The sequence below is a fragment of the Catharus ustulatus genome, chromosome 10, assembly GCF_009819885.2.
Source record: "Catharus ustulatus isolate bCatUst1 chromosome 10, bCatUst1.pri.v2, whole genome shotgun sequence".
NCBI lineage: Eukaryota > Metazoa > Chordata > Aves > Passeriformes > Turdidae > Catharus > Catharus ustulatus.
Genome location: NC_046230.1, coordinates 17,367,480 through 17,385,545, shown reverse-complemented (window position 1 = coordinate 17,385,545; position 18,066 = coordinate 17,367,480). Strand labels below are relative to the sequence as shown.

General features: G+C 44.8%; 1 protein-coding gene across 2 annotated transcripts in view; it reads right to left on the bottom strand.

The window, feature by feature from the left end:
• The window catches only part of DIS3L2 (DIS3 like 3'-5' exoribonuclease 2), a 180,868-nt gene that overhangs the window by 45,010 nt on the left and 117,792 nt on the right, over positions 1-18,066 (bottom strand). For both annotated transcript variants that reach the window (XM_033069041.1, XM_033069042.1), the window contains exon 14: positions 16,649-16,882. In XM_033069041.1, coding sequence (XP_032924932.1) covers positions 16,649-16,882 — 234 coding nt within the window. The remainder of the gene's footprint in view (positions 1-16,648; positions 16,883-18,066) is intronic.

Genomic DNA, 18,066 nt, shown 5'->3' with positions numbered 1-18,066 from the left:
CTGCCCCTCCTCAAACAACTAAGAGTTGATGGCAAGTAAAGTTTCCCTGCCCATGAAGAAGTTGATGGCTGGAGGGCAGCACTCAGATCTCATGTACTTATCAGAGGGTTAAAATTCCCTAAAAGAGATCAGAAGCCAGCAGCCAGAGGCCAGGGAGTAGCACAGGGACCTGTAACTGGTGTGAACAGGAACAGGCAAGACCTGGGTCTGCTGCTTGAGGAGAGAGGTGGGAAATGGAGCTGCTGACACTACAGTTCCAAAGCCCACAGGCACTTGCAGTTGATGCAGAGCCCAGAGAAAGAGAGAATGACACCCAATGATATCCAGGACTGACACAGATCCTGGGCCTCAGAATCCCTGGCTCATCCACCAGGGGCTGGCAGAGCAGCAAATACATCCACTGCTCTGAAAATCCTGGAGCAAACAGACCAAACACATGAGTTAAAGTAACTACATGAAATAACTGAACTATTTCTCACCATTAACAAGGAGAGGAACTTTGAGGGTACAGCTGACACAAAATTTCCCCTAAGCTGCCCAGTGCCAGCAGCCAAACAAAGGGCATTTCTGTGCAGCCACAGCACCTGTGGCCCATTGGTCAGCCACAGCCAGGACCTCAGGGGTCTGTGGGACCAACAACAGCTTTGTCCTAGGTTAGGTGGTGTGGAAGTCCGTATGTCAGTCCTTGATCTGACAGAGAAAAACAAAGCCTGATCAGAAAGAGATTCCTAAGGCATTTCTGTCCCAAAATGGTATGTGAGAGCTTGAAAGTAAAGCAGCTGGTGTGTTCCAAATTTGCATTAGATGAAAAGTGACACAACCAAGTAGAAACTCTCTCTAAACTCACTGCTTGGTATGCTGTTATTACAGGGTACTACAAAATAACAGGTTATTATCCCCACACTGCTATTATTTCAGACACCTGACAGCCATGCCTGAAAACAGGTCTTAACATACTAACCCCAGGTTTAAGCAGCCTGAAGTTTAACTTCATGCTTGGCCCTGCTGCTTTGCAAGAGCCCGTGGTCAGTAGAGAACAGCACTGCAGAAGTCAGCAGCTCCCAAAGAAAGATCCAGCCCCTGATGGATGCACAGCTCTGCTAAGGCACACAGCACCACAAGGGAAACACAGTGGTGCCCTACAGGTGGCTTCTTTAATGGAAAACAGATCAAGAACACCAGCAACGTTGGATGAGAAGTGAGGGGGAAAACAGCCCTTCCCAAAGCACCACCTGGTTTCTGCCCCAGCCTCACACCAGCAACAGAGCAGACAGCAGTGGTGACCTGGAGCAGGATGTGACTGTGTGCTCTCTTCAAATGGCTCAAGTCACAGGGAGAGGCAAGGTAAGAGCTGTGGGTGCAGATGTGTCTGGGTATGTGGCAGGAAGAAGAAAGGTTTGGTTTCTTTTACTGAACCTGACTACAGCACAACTTTCCCTCAACCCACGTGCCTGGAGGATGCTGATACATGTTTTACAAATCAGCCTATTTTGTGTCTTCTCTATGACTATTTTGTACCTTCCTGTAATGTGCTCAGTCTTTGTCATTGCTATTGGGAGGATACAAGGAACTGAGGGCAGATCAAACACAGCAAATCCTATTTCCTTAAGTTTGTTAATGCAAACTGCTTCCTCTGTTAAGCCTCTAATGGAGCTGTGAGAATCCAGGAGCACAGATTAATTCAGCACCCAGGTACTGCCTCATGCCTGGAGGGATTTCCGGAGAGTCTCACTGGAAGACAGATGAAAGCTTGTAATACCCTCCATACAAGAGATAAACCCATTAAAATACGAACAGCCCCTGTGTTGACATGGTAAGAGGTCTACCAGGTAACAAGAGCAATCACAAAGTATTTCTAGGTTTAGTTATATCTGTAAGCCATTAAATTGGGACTATGAAGAGCAGAATACCCTGATGGCTCCACACTGATCCAGTTTGACAGACACACCATTCTCCCCCATCCCTTGGGGGGCTGCTGTGACATACCAGGCAGTCCTGAAGTCCAGTCCTACTGCTGCTTACTCAAGCTTTGCTCAGTCTCTGGGGACAACCCGGACTTTCTTGCAGCATGTTATAACCTGCCAGGACTGCAAGCAGCTGTACTGTGTCCTTGGTCCAGCCTTGTCCCCCTGACAGTTACAGCATGGGGATGGGAAGACATCTCCTGCCATACACTCAGGAGAAGATGCTCTGCAGCTCTAAGGCTGCATGCCACAGAACTCCACACCACATCCCACCACAGCAGTGCTGGCACCCTCCTCCCTGGGCACAGATTGGCCTTGTGCCACGACCTCCTTTCCCTGACTTCACCAAAATCCCGTGGCATGTCTAAGCACAGTTGCTCAGTGCATGAGTAGGAGATCCAAAGCTTTCCAAAGACATCCCTCTCCATTCCCATGGACAGCAAGAGCTGCTGCTGTTAGCACAACTGCCAGGTTCCCCTGGGAAGAGACTGGTTGTGGCGTGGTTGTATTCTTCTGGCAGCAACCTACTCCTGCCCACATTTTTCTAGAGGTTCCAGGCTCCTTTGTCACAGGAAAAGAAGGAAGCAGAGTGGCCAGTGGCCAGGAGACTTGTCCTAGCAAGCCCAGATCCCCTGGAAGCAGGACAGGCACCCTGCCTCCAGCTAACCCATGGCCAGCTGTCCTCTGGCTCCAACACAGCTGCGCTTCAGCGGAGAAGCAAATTCTGCATGTACGCACTTCAAAAAGGGCTCTGGCAAGGTTCACACTGAAAAGGTGTAAATTCTGTAGCATTTTTGTGAGGCCAAATAGATGTCAGAGCCTGTGATGCTGCTGTGGATCCCTGGGTATGGAGTGTGGGGGTAGGACCAGGGAATCTTCTTCCAGTGCTGATGCACAGCAGGCTGTTACCACCCTCTGTTCTGCACTGTGACTAAACATATATAAGGGGCTCAACATGGTTTAAGTTCAGTAGCTGTGGTTTCCAAGAAGTATTGCATTTCTTTAAATTGAACATACATATTTTAAAACTATTTTTAAAACCAGCCACAAAACTGCAACCTTCTACGTCATCCCTCCTTCCTCCCATCAAACCTAAAACATAGTACAGAGTCAGAGAGCTCATGTGTGAGAACCTGGCTGCAGGGATCTCACATGTGCTCCTCTGTGAGAGGGAAACTCAAAGCTGTAATTCAGGTGCAATCTGTGTTTAAGGTTTCAAAGACATCCAGGATGTGTTCTACTGGTCAGAGCATGCTGTATGCGCAGCAGGAGAATCCAAGAGCTGAACCAAAGCATGAGATTGTTTATTTAACAATCTGCCTCAGTAAGTGTAAGGCTTCCTGCCCACCTGGGAGTTCAGCATATAAGCAACCTGATTGTGTACCACCCTAAAATCTCATCACAGCCTTCCCTTGCCAGGACTGCTCCCATCCACGCCTAAAGCAAGTCACAACACAACTGAATGTCAAATTCCCATTTTTAACATACCCCTCCACAAGGCAGCATCAGCTGGAGCAGGGAAATCTTACCAAAATCTTTAGAAATTATCCTTAAGACATTCTGTAAAGGGTTGCTCCCTAGAAATGCCTGTCTGCTGTGGAGCACAGCAGCTTTTGCAGAGCTGAGTTTTGTACTGTCTTGCATAAATCAGGCTTTCCACTTTCACAGCTTGATAGACTTGGGTCTTTGTTGGGTTAATTTTGTCCAGTCAGCCCTGGAACAGGAGCATTCCATACCAAAGCAGTAGGTTTTAAAGGCAGAAACCAACACCATATTTTACAGAGACAGTCGAGTTCTTAAAATTAGTTATTTATTCCAACAATATTAAAAGGAGACACACTGCTTTCTCATTTTTCCATTCGTAGTATTTTTATTTTTTTTAAAACCCATGAGCCTAATCCCTAATTTCTCTATGGAAAAGCTGGAAGGAAAAGATCACAGGGAAGAAGGATCAGCCTGCTAGAGCATCCACTGTGCTTACTCTCCCTTTGGAGTGGCTGTTTGGCTTATGGTTGAGATTATATTTTTGAATACTTTGTGAAAGAAAATAAATAAATAAATAAAAATATCTCCAGGCATCAGAATTAGCTTGTGAAGGAGACTCAGACAATACATGGGAGGTTAGAAAGGAGCCAGTAAATTCTAAGGGTGTAGAACAGGAGAGGGGATTAAGCCTGGTGATTAAATTAGGCGATGCATGAATACATTCCAATGCACAACATCATTCAAGCACTGGACAAAACATATGGCAACAATGGAGAGCGCTGCCCACGAGGTCACCTTTAATATGATTAGCCATGGACGCCTGAAAGGAGATCTCCCAAGTACCAGCGTGGTAACCCTGCTTTGTGCAGGCTGGAGGAGCTCCCTGTGAAAGCCTTTGAGGCTCCCTGAACCCGCACAAACGGCTGCTGTGTGTTCAGGGATGTGCCCAAGTCCATTGAGAGCAGGACACAGACAAAATAAGAGCCTTGAGGCCGGGCAAGTGTGCTGAGAGTGGTTTTTGTTCCCCACTCACAGGGCAGCAGTGGGAGCTGTCCCCAGGGTGTCCTGCCTGACAGCTGGGTCACCACATGGGCTCCCCTGTTCCGCTTGGACTTTTCAACTCCGCCGTCCCGCACGGCTCCTCTCTTTGAAGGGGGAGAAAGCGCCTCATCCATCACTGACACGAAGGCACTTAATTCACTTCTTTACAACTGGAAAGGCTTTTGCTGTGAGCAGGAGGGAGTGCAGGAAGACTAATGAAATCCAAAAGGGAGCCAAATGATGCTTTCCTCTGCTAGACGCCAGCGCTGGCAGTGCTTGCTGCTGGCACCGTCCATGGTGGGTGAAAGGAGACTCTTTTGTGGTATGCCATTAGCTACTTCCAAGGCCCCAGTTCATGTTTACCACAGCCACTGTGTTACTTCACTTGGTATTTTTTTCCAGTCCTGTTGATCATACTGCAGAACTGACCGAGTCCGTTTGGAAACCTTGCTCCCAGAAAGCAGAAACAAATTGCTTTTTGAAAAGACTATTTTTTTTTTTATTCTGTAAAACAAACCTCACGGTGCTTTCCATAAACCCAACCTAAAGCTGAAATCCTCACTTAAAACTGAAGAGCAACAGTCCCTGCTAGTCTTTGCCCAGACTGGTGGGCTCAGCTGTGCCACCTGCCCACGGAGATGCCACAAGCCATAGCAGCATCCAGCTGTGCTGCCCAGACTGCACAAGAGGGCATCTCACACTCTGGCACTGCTCTGCAGCCCCATCATAACTGCAGCCAGCAGGTTGTCACAGGATCACAGAATATTCCAAGTTGGAAGGGACCCACAAGGATCACCAAGTCCAATTCTTTTGTGAATGGCCCATAGGGGGATCAAACCCACATTTATTATCATGCTCTGACCAACTGTCCTGTCGACTGTAATGGGAAGAAACTCTCCATGACATCAAAGATAATCTCGTGTGAGTCACTCTGCATGACAACCTTGCTGTAATCAGGTGAGCCCTTCAGACTGCTGAACTCTACCCCAGAGGACCTTGGCACACTCAGCTGAGCTCCCTGTGAGGTTTCTGGAGGCTTTCAGCATTTCAGATTCCAGGCAATGACTAACTGGGGACACGTGAGGGACAGGTCCAACAGTAACTTCTTTCACACACTTTGTATCTGCATGGTTGGAAGGTGAAAGACATGTAGACAACCCCAAGAGCAACTTGCTCTGGCTACACAGGTCCCAGCAGCTACAAAGGCTCAGTGACAGAGCAGCAACAAACACAGAGCAGGACTGCTACCAGCTGAGCTCCTGCTACTGCCAGGAAAAGGAAAGCCTGTGATAGCACCCATTTCTTGGTCATTCAAGCCCTTTTCAGTAAATCTTCCTCCTCTGACCTGCTTTGTAGCCATCTGTGGCTTTGTCATCATTATGACAAAGGTTACTGGTGGCAAAACCACTGATGCTCAGTGCTGAGTCTAAAGTTACAGACAATTTTCCTGAAGGGATGATGCCCAGATGATGTTATTTTGTCCAACTGCTTGGGGCTGGGGCAAGACCTGTGTCCCCTGCAGAGCTCGACTGCAGGTGACACCTGTGAACTCTGAAGAAAAGTCATCCACTTCACTCCTGAGCAGTATCCATCTCTCCCTACAAAATGGGCACACAAGGACAGGTTTGACACACCTCTGTCTGCTGGATTTCTTCAGCCCAATAAAAATGTACAACATTTTGCTGGTCCTGGCATGTGGAGATCAACTGGCTTCTGTGCTGGGCCTGACCTGTGGAAAATCCATTCAGACACCATATTTCTACCTGGCATCTCCCAGTGCTCATTGTCTGCTCTAGTCTTTATCTCAGAACTGCTGGGATTCTGAGCAATAGCATTCTTCCAGCATGGAGAACCTCAGAGTACTTTCTTGCATTCCTTTAAGGAAAGACACAGCTGATTACTGTCTCAGTTGGGTGCAACAGCACCACGTTCATGGTCCTTAAACTGATTTCAAGGAACCTCTACAAATGCCTGAGAATCTGAAAAGAGATGACCACACTGCCAAAGGATTTTAAGACTGACGCTCTGGGTAAAGAATATTTGTCAGCAGTTTCCCCTGGAACAGTGTTATGGATCCATCACTACACCCACCTTTTACTACTATCTAAACATGAGAAACCAACTCCCCAACTCATTTAACCACCTGTATGTTCCCCATCATCTTCTTTTTAAAAAAAACCCCAAAAACTAAACAGCAAGGCAATGTGAGCACAGTATTCCCTTTCAGTAATGTTTGAAAATAATAAAAAACAGAGAGCTGAAGTGAGAATTCAAAACCTCAAAGTAATTTTGACCATACATACACGAGTAGGGAAAAGTTTATACATGATGCAACAGAAAAAATGACTCACTTTCTGAAATGCCAAAGCCTATTTTAGTTCATTTTGTCTTCTATACCTGCTAAACACATCAATGACCGAGAAATCATGTAATAAATTGCATTTTTTCAAATCTCATTTTAGCTATTTAAGCATTTTATTTCCCAGTATTGTGGGTCAGGTTCTACTCTAACATGCTAATCAGAAATAAAGTGCAATCTGGATCAAGGGGTTTATTCCTCAGAAAAGCAAGGATAGTCCTGAGATTAAAACAGAGACCTTGAAATTGAGGTGAAACTACAACCCTGAAGTTAATGCAAAACCTCCTGCTGACTCATGGGGCTGTGAATTTTTCAGCATCACCATGAGACACCCAGTAAGTGACAGCTCTGCAGCTCCTCAATTCTGCAGGATCAGACAGATCAAACCCATGACAGGGTAGGTTTACTTCAACTGTCAACGACGGCACAAATTAAATTTTGCTGTATTCAGACTAGGCTGGTTTAAAAAAAAAAAAACAAACGAGCAAGAGTAACTGCTTCTATTTCTGTGACACAAACAAGTTTTTCAAGCCCAGTTAAAGGAATTACCCACAAAAACTCCTCCACAGTGATTCTGCACAGCTGGTTTCTTCAAGGTGTTTCAAGTCCCTCATGCTACTTGAGTCCAACAGCCTCTTGAGGTGACCTCTCAAGTGACCACCAATTTAATGCTCATCACAGATGGGCAATGGACTGTGGCCAGCTTGGTTGGTAACTAATTAGCACAAATGCAAGATATTAGCTATCAGATGAGATCCAAAATAGAAATATTCCTTCAGAGGGCAAAGTTTAGTAGTGCTGGCAGGTTTAAGGTGTGGACAATGCAATAATTTGCAAATACACATCTTCAGGGAGAGATGGGTGCTTGTGCCTCAAGATGGAAGCAGGCAATGATGGGGAATGTGCCTCCCACAAATGAATGCAGAGCTGCCCAAAGAAGGAGCACACTCAGGAGGGAGGTCTTCCTTAAATCACATCTAAGGGAAGAAGTGCAAAGAAACCTTATCTGAGATGTCATGCTTCATGCTCCCATTTTACACAATTCCATATTCAGGGGAAATTCATACTCTGATATGTTTGTTTGTTTAAACAACTTCCCTGTTAACCTCATGGAGATGCAAAAAATGATCCAGACTACTCAAGACAGATTCAAAGCCACTTGCTTTCAAAACAAACCCAAGAACTGGCTCAACAAAAAGTACTCCAAATGAATCACTGCAAACATATAATTTCAGAAGAAGTGAGCTTGGACTTGGAACTTTTAAAGATAAACCCAAAAGTGGACTTCAGCAGGCACTGGTTTCTTCAGATGGGGCAACACCAGCTCTGTCCTCAGCTCAGCTGCTGGGATCTTGGCTAAGGCTCCTACAGACTTTTTTCAGAGGGCTAAGAAAACCACAGGTGCTTTCTGAGCTTCTTGGTACTTAGCATCCGTCTGCTATAAATGACAAAAGATAAAATATCCCAGGACTCAGAAGGAGTGATCATGCCCAGAAACACCTGATAAAATGAGCTGTGGCCATGAATTTTTTCCCTTCTCACTTTGGAATTGAAAGGAGAAATCACAGAACTATAATGTCAGAATCTTTCATCTCCTTCCAAACATTGTCTTTTGTCATTATACAATTAGCCTTTCTTCTATATACTGTTGGGTGAAACTGAAATGGCTCTGACAAAGAGCTGCTACATCTTCACCTATGGCAGACTGATCACATTTGCAGTTATATCAGTCAACACCCAGTGACTCCATCTAAAGAGGATGATGGATTAGCCATGCAGTCAACTATAATTAATACCTGAAAAAAAACCCCTTGTCAAGTCTTTGTTCAAATACGTGATAAACAGAATCTGGAACAACAAGAGACTTTCTAATGACGTCTTTTTATCACCAGGGAAGAAAAACACCATCAAGTGGAGGGCAAGACTCTCAGAGCAAGGATTCTTTCCTCAGCAGAAAATGTAATATAAGAATTTCCTCCCAATACTCACCCCACATACACCTCTACAAGAACATGTGTTTTCCTGGGTTTTGTCTTGTTATCAGAGACACTGAAGAATCAGTTTGTTTCTGCTTTATTAAGAACCAGTTTTTCCATCCTGAACCTTTTTCAATATAGCCAGCAGAAGCAACTACTCTCCCTATCAACCTCAAAAATACCAGTGAGCAGCTTGCTCAGCTGGATCAAGCACTGAATGCTCTGCTCACCCGAGCTATCAGCATCACATTTGGGACACATTCCACCACACTAAGCCAACACAGATGCCCTCTATTTCCCCTAGACATGCTATTTGGCACTGTCTGAGGTCCCTATGAGCAGATGACACCAGGCTGTCTATCACAAGGCAAGGGCAAGACCCATCTGCGAGCAGCTAATCCACAGAACCAAGAGATCTGTACTTCATGTGTGAATCTTGCAAACACCTTCACCTTGCCTGCAGGTCAGCATGTGATGGCTGCCAGCTCACACCCACTCTACAATGGCTGATCACCAACTGGATTCAATCAACAGAAAAAGACAAGCAATTTGGAAGGTCTAATAATGTACTCTGCAACTCTGTCTCAGGCATGCAAGGAGACAGTCCTCCTTGTTTCTCTGCTCTGAATTCTGAGACATATCTGCTGGGAAACCAGGATAAAAACCCTCTGTCCTTAACTGGGCCAGGAATACACACCAGAAAAAAAGAAGCACCAATTCTTATTCAACAGCTGTCAGTAATAAACATGAGATTAAGAAAATGGTCAGCACTAGATTTGGCAGGGGAATCAGATAAAGTCCTGCCAGCTCTGCCACCAGCACATTGTGTGAGCTCAGGCAACCTCTTCATACCATTCCCATCGTCTGAAGGAAGGAACAGCCTCCCCTATGATACTTGCTCTGAGGCCAGCAGGTGAAAGAACAACTAACACTTCTGCTGAGTCACCCAGCATCTCAAAATTAAAGCAAAATACCTGTTTTTACAGAGAAGTTTCTCAGCTTGCACATCTGTGACAGGTTTAATAAAACTCAAGGGTTAAACTGTGTTTGTTTAGAAGAAAACCACTCGTACATCATCGGAGGTCTTGAATATCTGAGCTAGTGGCTGGAATACTTTCTCCAGGAAGAATAAAGTCATAACCCACTCTTGCATTACTGATGGTAAATTAATGCCAGAGCACCACTGTGTGGGGAGCTCCTTCCTGGCTGTGTTTGCCCAGACATCTGGCTGCAGTGGCTCCCAGCACAATGCTCCACAGCCGAGTCCTGTGCTCCAGCATCCGACTCTCCCCTCCTGCTGGAGCCAGCTCGAGCACTTCACCACCTGCTCCTGCTGGGACACAGCTGCTCAGCCCTAAAAGAACGATCAGGGAACAGCAGGACATGTGCAAGGACATCAATCCTACTCACACCCCTGGGAAGACTTCATTAAAATCCCAGGGCAAAAGATTAGATTCAGAGAGCTTTCCATTCAAAATCCTAGTTTAATCAAATTATTTTAAAACCTCCTGGCAATGCAAACATCTCCATACAAACAGAGAGATGCTCAGCCAACACACATCCCCTCTATAACATGATCCCACAACACCTCCATCCCATGTGGATCCTTGGCATGTGTGCAAACTTCCCCACCTAAGCTGTAGCTGCTCCTGACCACAGTGGTGATATCTCATGTTTTCCTGCCAAGCACCATGTTCCTCTGTGGTATTGCAGAGAAGACATGCAGAAAATCCTCCCTGGTTTTCTGACCCACCTTTGCACATGCATTTTGGGTACTCCTGCAGGGAAGAGCAGCATTCCCCAGGAAGAAGCTGGGGCCTCAGATGCTTGTTTTGATGTATTATCTGAGGCTATGCAAAAGACATAAAATCACCAAAGGAAATTAATCTCCAAGTACATCCAACATTCCCCCAGCTGCCTTATGTAGCACACAGTATAAGCAACTGTCCATAATGATTGTACAGCACCTGCTGTCCCCATTCTGGGTTTCAGTGATGTCTCTTTAACCAGACATCAAAGAGAAGGAGCAGACAATGGTGGAATTGTGATAGGAAGTGAATAGTGAAAGCTCCTTGTCAGTCTGAGTTTCCATTTATCTCACAGCCCTGTACATACTGCCCACCCTGCCTCTGCTGTGATGTTCATGCACTGTTGCTGTAACAACCTCTTTAGGGAGGTATCAGAGGAGTTTCCAGGCTTTTATAGATGGGCCTTTTGGATTCTCTCTTGTGCCAAAGCCAAGTGCCCAGCCAGGTACCTACACCCCAACCTACCCTGATGGAACCAAATATGAGATGAATTTGGTACCAACATCACATGCCATGCAGTGAGCACCACAGCTTTCTTTTTGAGACTGACCAGGAGATACAGCCACTGCTCCAGTCAGGGGCTGAAGCAAAAGCCATTTACCCCTCCCTTGAACAGTCCATGCACTCAGTGTGCAGGGGTAACACATACCTTGGACAGAAACCTAAGGATCACTCCAGGGAATAATCACACCAGGATGAACCTTTCTGCCCCAACAGCATTTTAAGACACAAATTCAGAACATGCTATTGAAGAAAACACCTCACACTGAAGTCTGGGCAACATTATAGCCCTTTTCTGTCCCATCTAAATACTTCTTCCAACCCTAAGTCTTCCATTCTGATTAACTGTATTTTGCACACAATGCCTGTTTAACCAGGCTAGAAATATTTATTACTTTCACAAAGCAAGAATAAAAGACCTGAATGCTTACTACACAGATATGAGGCAGGAAATATGACAAAACAATTTCCCATCATTATTTCCAGCAGTTGCTCATATTGGAAAATTTTAATAATGAGAGTAATTAATTTGTGGTTCTTGAGATTTACAATTAAACAGCATTAGCAATGACGACTGTCTAAAAATACATGTTTCTGTCCTATGCCATTAGCCACAACCAAAACAGAATTTCCCAGCATACAATGTGACATCCTGCACATGCAGTGCCCTTCCTCCTCACCCTCATTTTCCATGTGTGAGTGGCTTGAGTCAACTTCTCAAAGCCATTTGCATCAAGCAGGCAGATTAGGTTCAGCGGGCTTCAAAAACTACACAGAGCTGGCTACTAAATCTCATCTGTCACATACCTGGGTGGTTTGGAGCTGGCATTCTGCACACATCTTGGTGTTTGGGACCTTTGTGCTTGTTTCCCTAGGTTTTCTGAAGCTCCATTAAACACTCTCTTACTTTAGCAGTACCACCAGTCTTAAAAAAACAAAGCTACTCTCAAAGATCACTGACTTCATTATCCCCAACAGCCACGGGACCATAGGTCTCCAGTGTGCTACAGAGCTACAACAATACAATTTTTACTACCTTTAAGTTACTCAAAACAATACAGACCTGCAGAGAACAGCACCCCCTGCTCACATGACAAGACAATGGCATCATACACAAGCTGGGAGCAAGCAGAAGTGAGACCATTTCACCACCAATTCAACACTTAAATTTGTGTAACACTCTCATCTTTGTTATTTTTGTCCTTTTTTCCTTCCCTTTTCCCACACACCTGCAAAGCTGAATGTCTGTTTTGCAGCAAACAAGGAGAGAAGTTATTCTAGCAAACAATTCACTGCCATTAACTAGTACAACACAAATGCTCTTTGGGTTGTTCTCACAAGGAACTTTGGTCAATGCTGATGCTTTGAGCATCCAGGTGTAAGTGTGCTGGTAAAGGCAGAATCACCTGGGACAACAAAAGGAAATGCTCAGCTCACAGACAGTTGTCATAGAGACAGATCAGCATCCTGGGGTATTCTCATTTTAAAAAGGCACAGAAATCCTTTTTAACCTGTCTTCCCGTAGGCATCTGTCCTCGTGATTCATTTCTAAACTGCTGAGGCCAAAAGAGAACCATTTATCAGCATGTCTCCTCTAGGCAGGCTGGAGCTAAGGAGCTTTTCTGCAAACTTGATGGTTTTTGTTGAAAGCAAGTTTCTATCTGATTCTCTGGCTAGTGTTTCTAAAGGCTGTGGGCTGGGGAAGTGATCCAGCTTCAAAGTAACCTGGCCAGGAAAAAAAAAAGGAAAGCTGTGGGTTGTGCTCACTTTGCTTTTTAAACCAGGTCAGATCTCTGCTCCAATTTATGGACTGGATAAACCAGGAGCTGTGAGAGGACAGCACAGGGGTGGCATTTCATGGTCCTGTGCAGGAAGGAGGTGTTTTGGTGGGGAAGACAATATTGTAAATACATGAACATTTTTTCTTAGTCACATTCAACACTTCTTGCCTTTGCACCTAAGAGCTGCAGCTCTGAATGAGAAGGAAAAGAAATACATTAATCTCTGTCTGTATGGACAAAGTTTCATAAGCTTCTTAGCTGTTGAAGGTGCAAAGTCTTTAAACCTTTAAAACTCAGCTCACCTCCTTTTTAGAGCTAGGAAGCTGGCAGGCAGCACAGGAAAACATATTCTAGGTTAAAAAAACCCTAAAGGGCATATAGGGACAGCTGGATCCCCATGGAATGACAAATGTGTGGCTCTGGTTGCAAACAAGGTCCTCAGACCCAAGGTCCAACGCAGCAGGATTCCCTGCAAGCCCAGCAGGATTCCCAGACCCCTGCAGAGGCATGAAAGAAACTGGGGAGTGGGGGGAAAGAGTGTGTCACAGGTATGTAGGTTAAAGTCATGGCCAGGATTAAACTAAAGAAAGAATTCAAAATTACACAGCCCCATGAGATACACATATACTGACACTGAACCCACAAATCCTAAGCTTTCCAAACTGTGTACTATCTTTGTAATGTCTCATGGTCTTCTGTGTGACCCAGATATGTAATTCCTAAGTTATTTATATATATATATATATGTATATTCTTCATTCATTGAGCTATGGAAATTCCTGCTTCTAAAATTGCTGCTACAAGATACAACTATAGACAAACACATGCCACTCTCACATTAGGTCATAAAAATTCAGCAGCAACATTCAAAGAGGAAACATTCTTCTCACCCCAGCAGGACCAGACTGACACTGCTGCATCCTACTGGAGCCATCCTGTGTCAGGTCCAAGGAGCTCCCTGGCCAGCCAGTATTTCTGCTGTTATAAAGACATGCCCATGAATGGCTTCATCTGAGAAATGTTTGCAGTTTGTAGTTTTGGGGAATAAATCCTAGACTACATGGATACTGTGGGACAGATCAGTATCATTCCAAAGAGCAAAATGAGGCAGACAGAGAGAACACAGCCCAAAGCCACTACAGCCAGTGGCAAAGGAGGATGGGAGATTCTTTCCCCCAGGATTTTCTTAATACTAACAGGAAGCACAGGAAGAGTTCCCACTGAAAGATGGCAGGGTGGAAGTACGCAAAACAAGTTGTCACTGCTCAATCAGGAGTTACCCCACGGTAGAACTCTCAAACATAACACAATGTATAGGAAGAGGGCTCACATCCCTTGGAAAAAAAAGCACAGGAGTCATCCATGCCCAGCCACCCCTTCCCTTAAGATTGTGAGATGATTGTTTCCTTCGCTCACATATTTATTTGGAATCCGATAATTCACTGCCCCAAGTTTCCTGCTGGAGTTTGTCTTCCATTGTTCAGGATTTACATTACTCAACGGGAAATCAGTGAGAGGTCCAGTGATTAGAAAGGTGTGTTTCCCATTTGGACCCACCCTTGCTTGCTCACTTGGGGCTGGAAGTGGGACATGGGACACAGTTGTGCCCATGGGAACTCAGGGAACTGGGGAAGCAAAAGTAGAGGAATTTGTCCCCTTCTATTAAAAGACACAGATAGCTTTGTCCCGCCATATGCCACTGGCCATGTCCACAAACCTGCCCCTCACACACTGTTCATACTCAGGCCTTGGAGCAACCACTTCCTCCATGGGCTGGGGAGGGTGTAGTTTATCAAAACAAAACTATCAGGGCAGTACTTGACTCGACAGAGTGTGCTGAAAGTGTCCCTTGATCTAAAATACGCTTCCCTCTCAAAGACCATTACTTTGACATTCTTGCCAGGGGAGAGAGATTCTGCACAGTGTAAAGTGCCACTTGTGAGATATAACTCAGTTTATCATGATGGTTAGGAACAAGGCTGAGCAGGAACCAACTGCCTCTGGTCCTCTTAGCCATGGCTTTTAATCCCAATCTCACAAATGATGCTCCAATATGTTCTCTTTAATGGCTCCTCCTAGGAGCACAGAGCAAAACAAAACACAGCTAATCTTTTATGGGCTATCACTGGAACAGGATATTTCCCAGGCCAAATCCTCCCATTGAAAATGTCATGGCTGGTTTAAAACATATTTCCCCTGAGGTTAGATTGATAACAGGTAAGTCAGCTCAGGGGCACACTGAGCACTCAGCACTGTACTGTAACAGTGACTCAGCTCCCAGTCACCATGGACTCTTTTTCCAAGCCAGATACCTCCAAGGTTTCCCAGGCAGCTGATCTTGTGCAAAAGCTGTGTTTTTATGTTTCTCTAGCATTCAGGGTGTGCTTGGGAACAAAGGCCCAGTTTATTAGCCATTGTATGCTAAATCTCAAAGAAGGAAGTCTCTACTCCAGAAGAGGTTTAAAAAAACTTCAAAGTGAAAGTTTGATTTCCAAAAATAATTTAAAAATTAATTTAGGGGGACACTGAGTAAATGCCCTTGCTCCAAGCTCACTTACGTGTGAACCAGTCCTGTGAGATCTCCTACAACAGATGTAGGCAAGATAGCTTCAGACACCACATTGCCTACAGCAGAAGGTTTATCCTAAAATAAAAACTCCTCTGCTGAAACTCAAGATACAAATTTGTCATTCTGTCCATCTTAGACTTGGGGGAAAGCACACTGCTTCCTCTTCACAGCAGTTTCACCAGAAGAAGCCATGTGTTCTGTTGGGGAAGGTCAGAGATTACAGACACTTCTTGCTCCTGTTGCTCTGATATGATTTCTCTAAAATAAGACTTTCCTGCAACTGGAGACAACATTACAATGCTGAGCAAAATGGAAGGGTTACAACATATGTCTTACATACAATAGCCCTGTTTACACCACTCCTAGCTTCTTTCTCTGCAATATCCTTATGTTGACTCACACTCATTTTGCAAAATGAAACAATAGAGCTTCCTTATATTAAAAGATTATTTTGTCTCCTGCTCAGGAAGACCACTGGGTTCTACAAATTACTGGAACCTCCTATCCACAAAAACTATCAGAAGCCACCTCAGAGCAGCTGAATATCATGCAAAAGTATTTTTTGCTGTGATAGCCTAAAATATCTGGATCTCCTTGTAAAAGAGAAATGACACATACCACTACTGATACAAGATTATTTAAATCACCACAGACAGAAAACCTCCTCACTAGCATTTTTTCCTCTGAAACACACCCAACACTTGCAAGTATTAGCTTAGATAACATTTAGTCATTTTCCCAGCACAGAAAACTGCTATGAAAGCTGTGGAAAACAAGAATATTGCAAGCACAGAAAGAAATGTGGAGGATGAACCTTCCCCAGTGAAATGTGCACTAATATCTGAACTGCATGATAATGAACGACACTGTCATGATTTGTTTCACTGTATGAATTACTTACCCAGTCCAACAGGGTATTAGGATTTTGAAAAATGCTGGAAAATGGATCACTCCTTAAAAAACAGGGATTTTTTTCTTTTTCATCCTACTTAGTGCTTATGGTACATAATTTGATGCCGCTCTTAAGAAGACATTGGCACTCAAACCTGCATTTCTGTTCCAACCTTGATTTTACCCTTTGAGTTTTTAGAATGGCTAGAAAATTCTTAGAGAGTACAAGGTGAAATTGCTTTGGTGAAGCCTGAAGGGGCTGGAGTTACTCACCTGGTCTAAGTGCAGGGCACCCTCGGTGAAGCGCTGCTTGCGCAGGCGCTGCGCGACTCGATGCAGGTTCAGCACAGCCTCCTGGATCTCAGCTATGGAGTGCTGAGGTGACACAGGGGGGAGCTCTTCAGGTGACAGCACCTTCCCAGGGTTGTCAATCATGCTCTGTGCATGGTCGTAGCTGAGCTTCACGCAGGAGCAGATGACCGTCCGCCCAAACCACTCATCAAGGATCTGCAAAATTTCAAAGTGTAAATTGATCTGAGGACTCATTCTTGTGGTGCACAAAAGACTGGGAGGTTGTACAAACATTGGGAGGAATTACAACAGACTTCCCCACTACCTGTGATCTTTGAGTGAAGATCTTGTCCTACTGAGACCTTCAGTCAGGCCTTTTGCCCATACAGATTCTCCAGAATCTAGTAACGTATATATGCAAGTAACAGATAACAATATACTGTGCATATACATAGGAGACTGCTTGGATCTCCCTTCTCTACCTGACCTCCCTCCTTCACAGAGCTCAAAGAACCACAGTCCATCAGGGAGCTGAAGCCAGTCTGTTGACTAGCAGGTTACCAGGTGCAGGAGTGACAACAGGCAGATACACACATGCCAGAGAGGCTCTCCTGCCTAAAACACAGCAGAATAACTTAAAGTGTGGCCACTAGGGCATGAGGGGCTGGCCTTAAAATTCTGTTTACAGGAGTACTTCAGGAACCCCAATGTGTGACCAGCACTTGTCAAAGTGCCCAAGTAAGACTTTGGTGGGTCTGGAGGAGAGATGGACAGTCACTGACCCCTTGCTTCTCTGATCATGTCCATGGTTCTAGGTCCAAACTCAAGCCAGGAACCTTTCTGGGCTTCCAAACTACTTTGGAATCAAGAGGGAAATATTCAGTAAATTGCTTATAAAATTATTTTGTTTTAAATCAGAAGCCACCCCCATTTTAAACTCCCTAAAAGAATACTGGTGAAAAGTAGGAATTCAGAATTATTTCTGAAAGCAGGCAGGAAAACCTACTTTCAGCTGAGATATATAAGAGAATCTGACAGTTCATCAAGGCAGTGACAAAGCACCAAGGGACATAGGCAGAAGGCTCTTCACAAAAGTCAAGAGCATTGGCATGAGGGCTCTGGAGACAGATGCAGCTTGTGATAAACCATTCAAAGCACAAGTGCTCAGACAATGACTGGAGAATTGTAATTCTGCCTTAGCTGCCAGTGTCACCTTACCCTTTCATCAGCCCAACAGGACAAGGTAAATTCTGCAAGTGACAGTGTCCAGGGAGAAGAGTGAGCTCTCTATGACAGCCTCATCAAGGACACTGCTTCAGAGACAAACATTCTTCTTAATAGGAAGGGACTGATTCCCAAAATACCTTTGCTGCCTCCCTCCCTAATGCATCACAAAACGT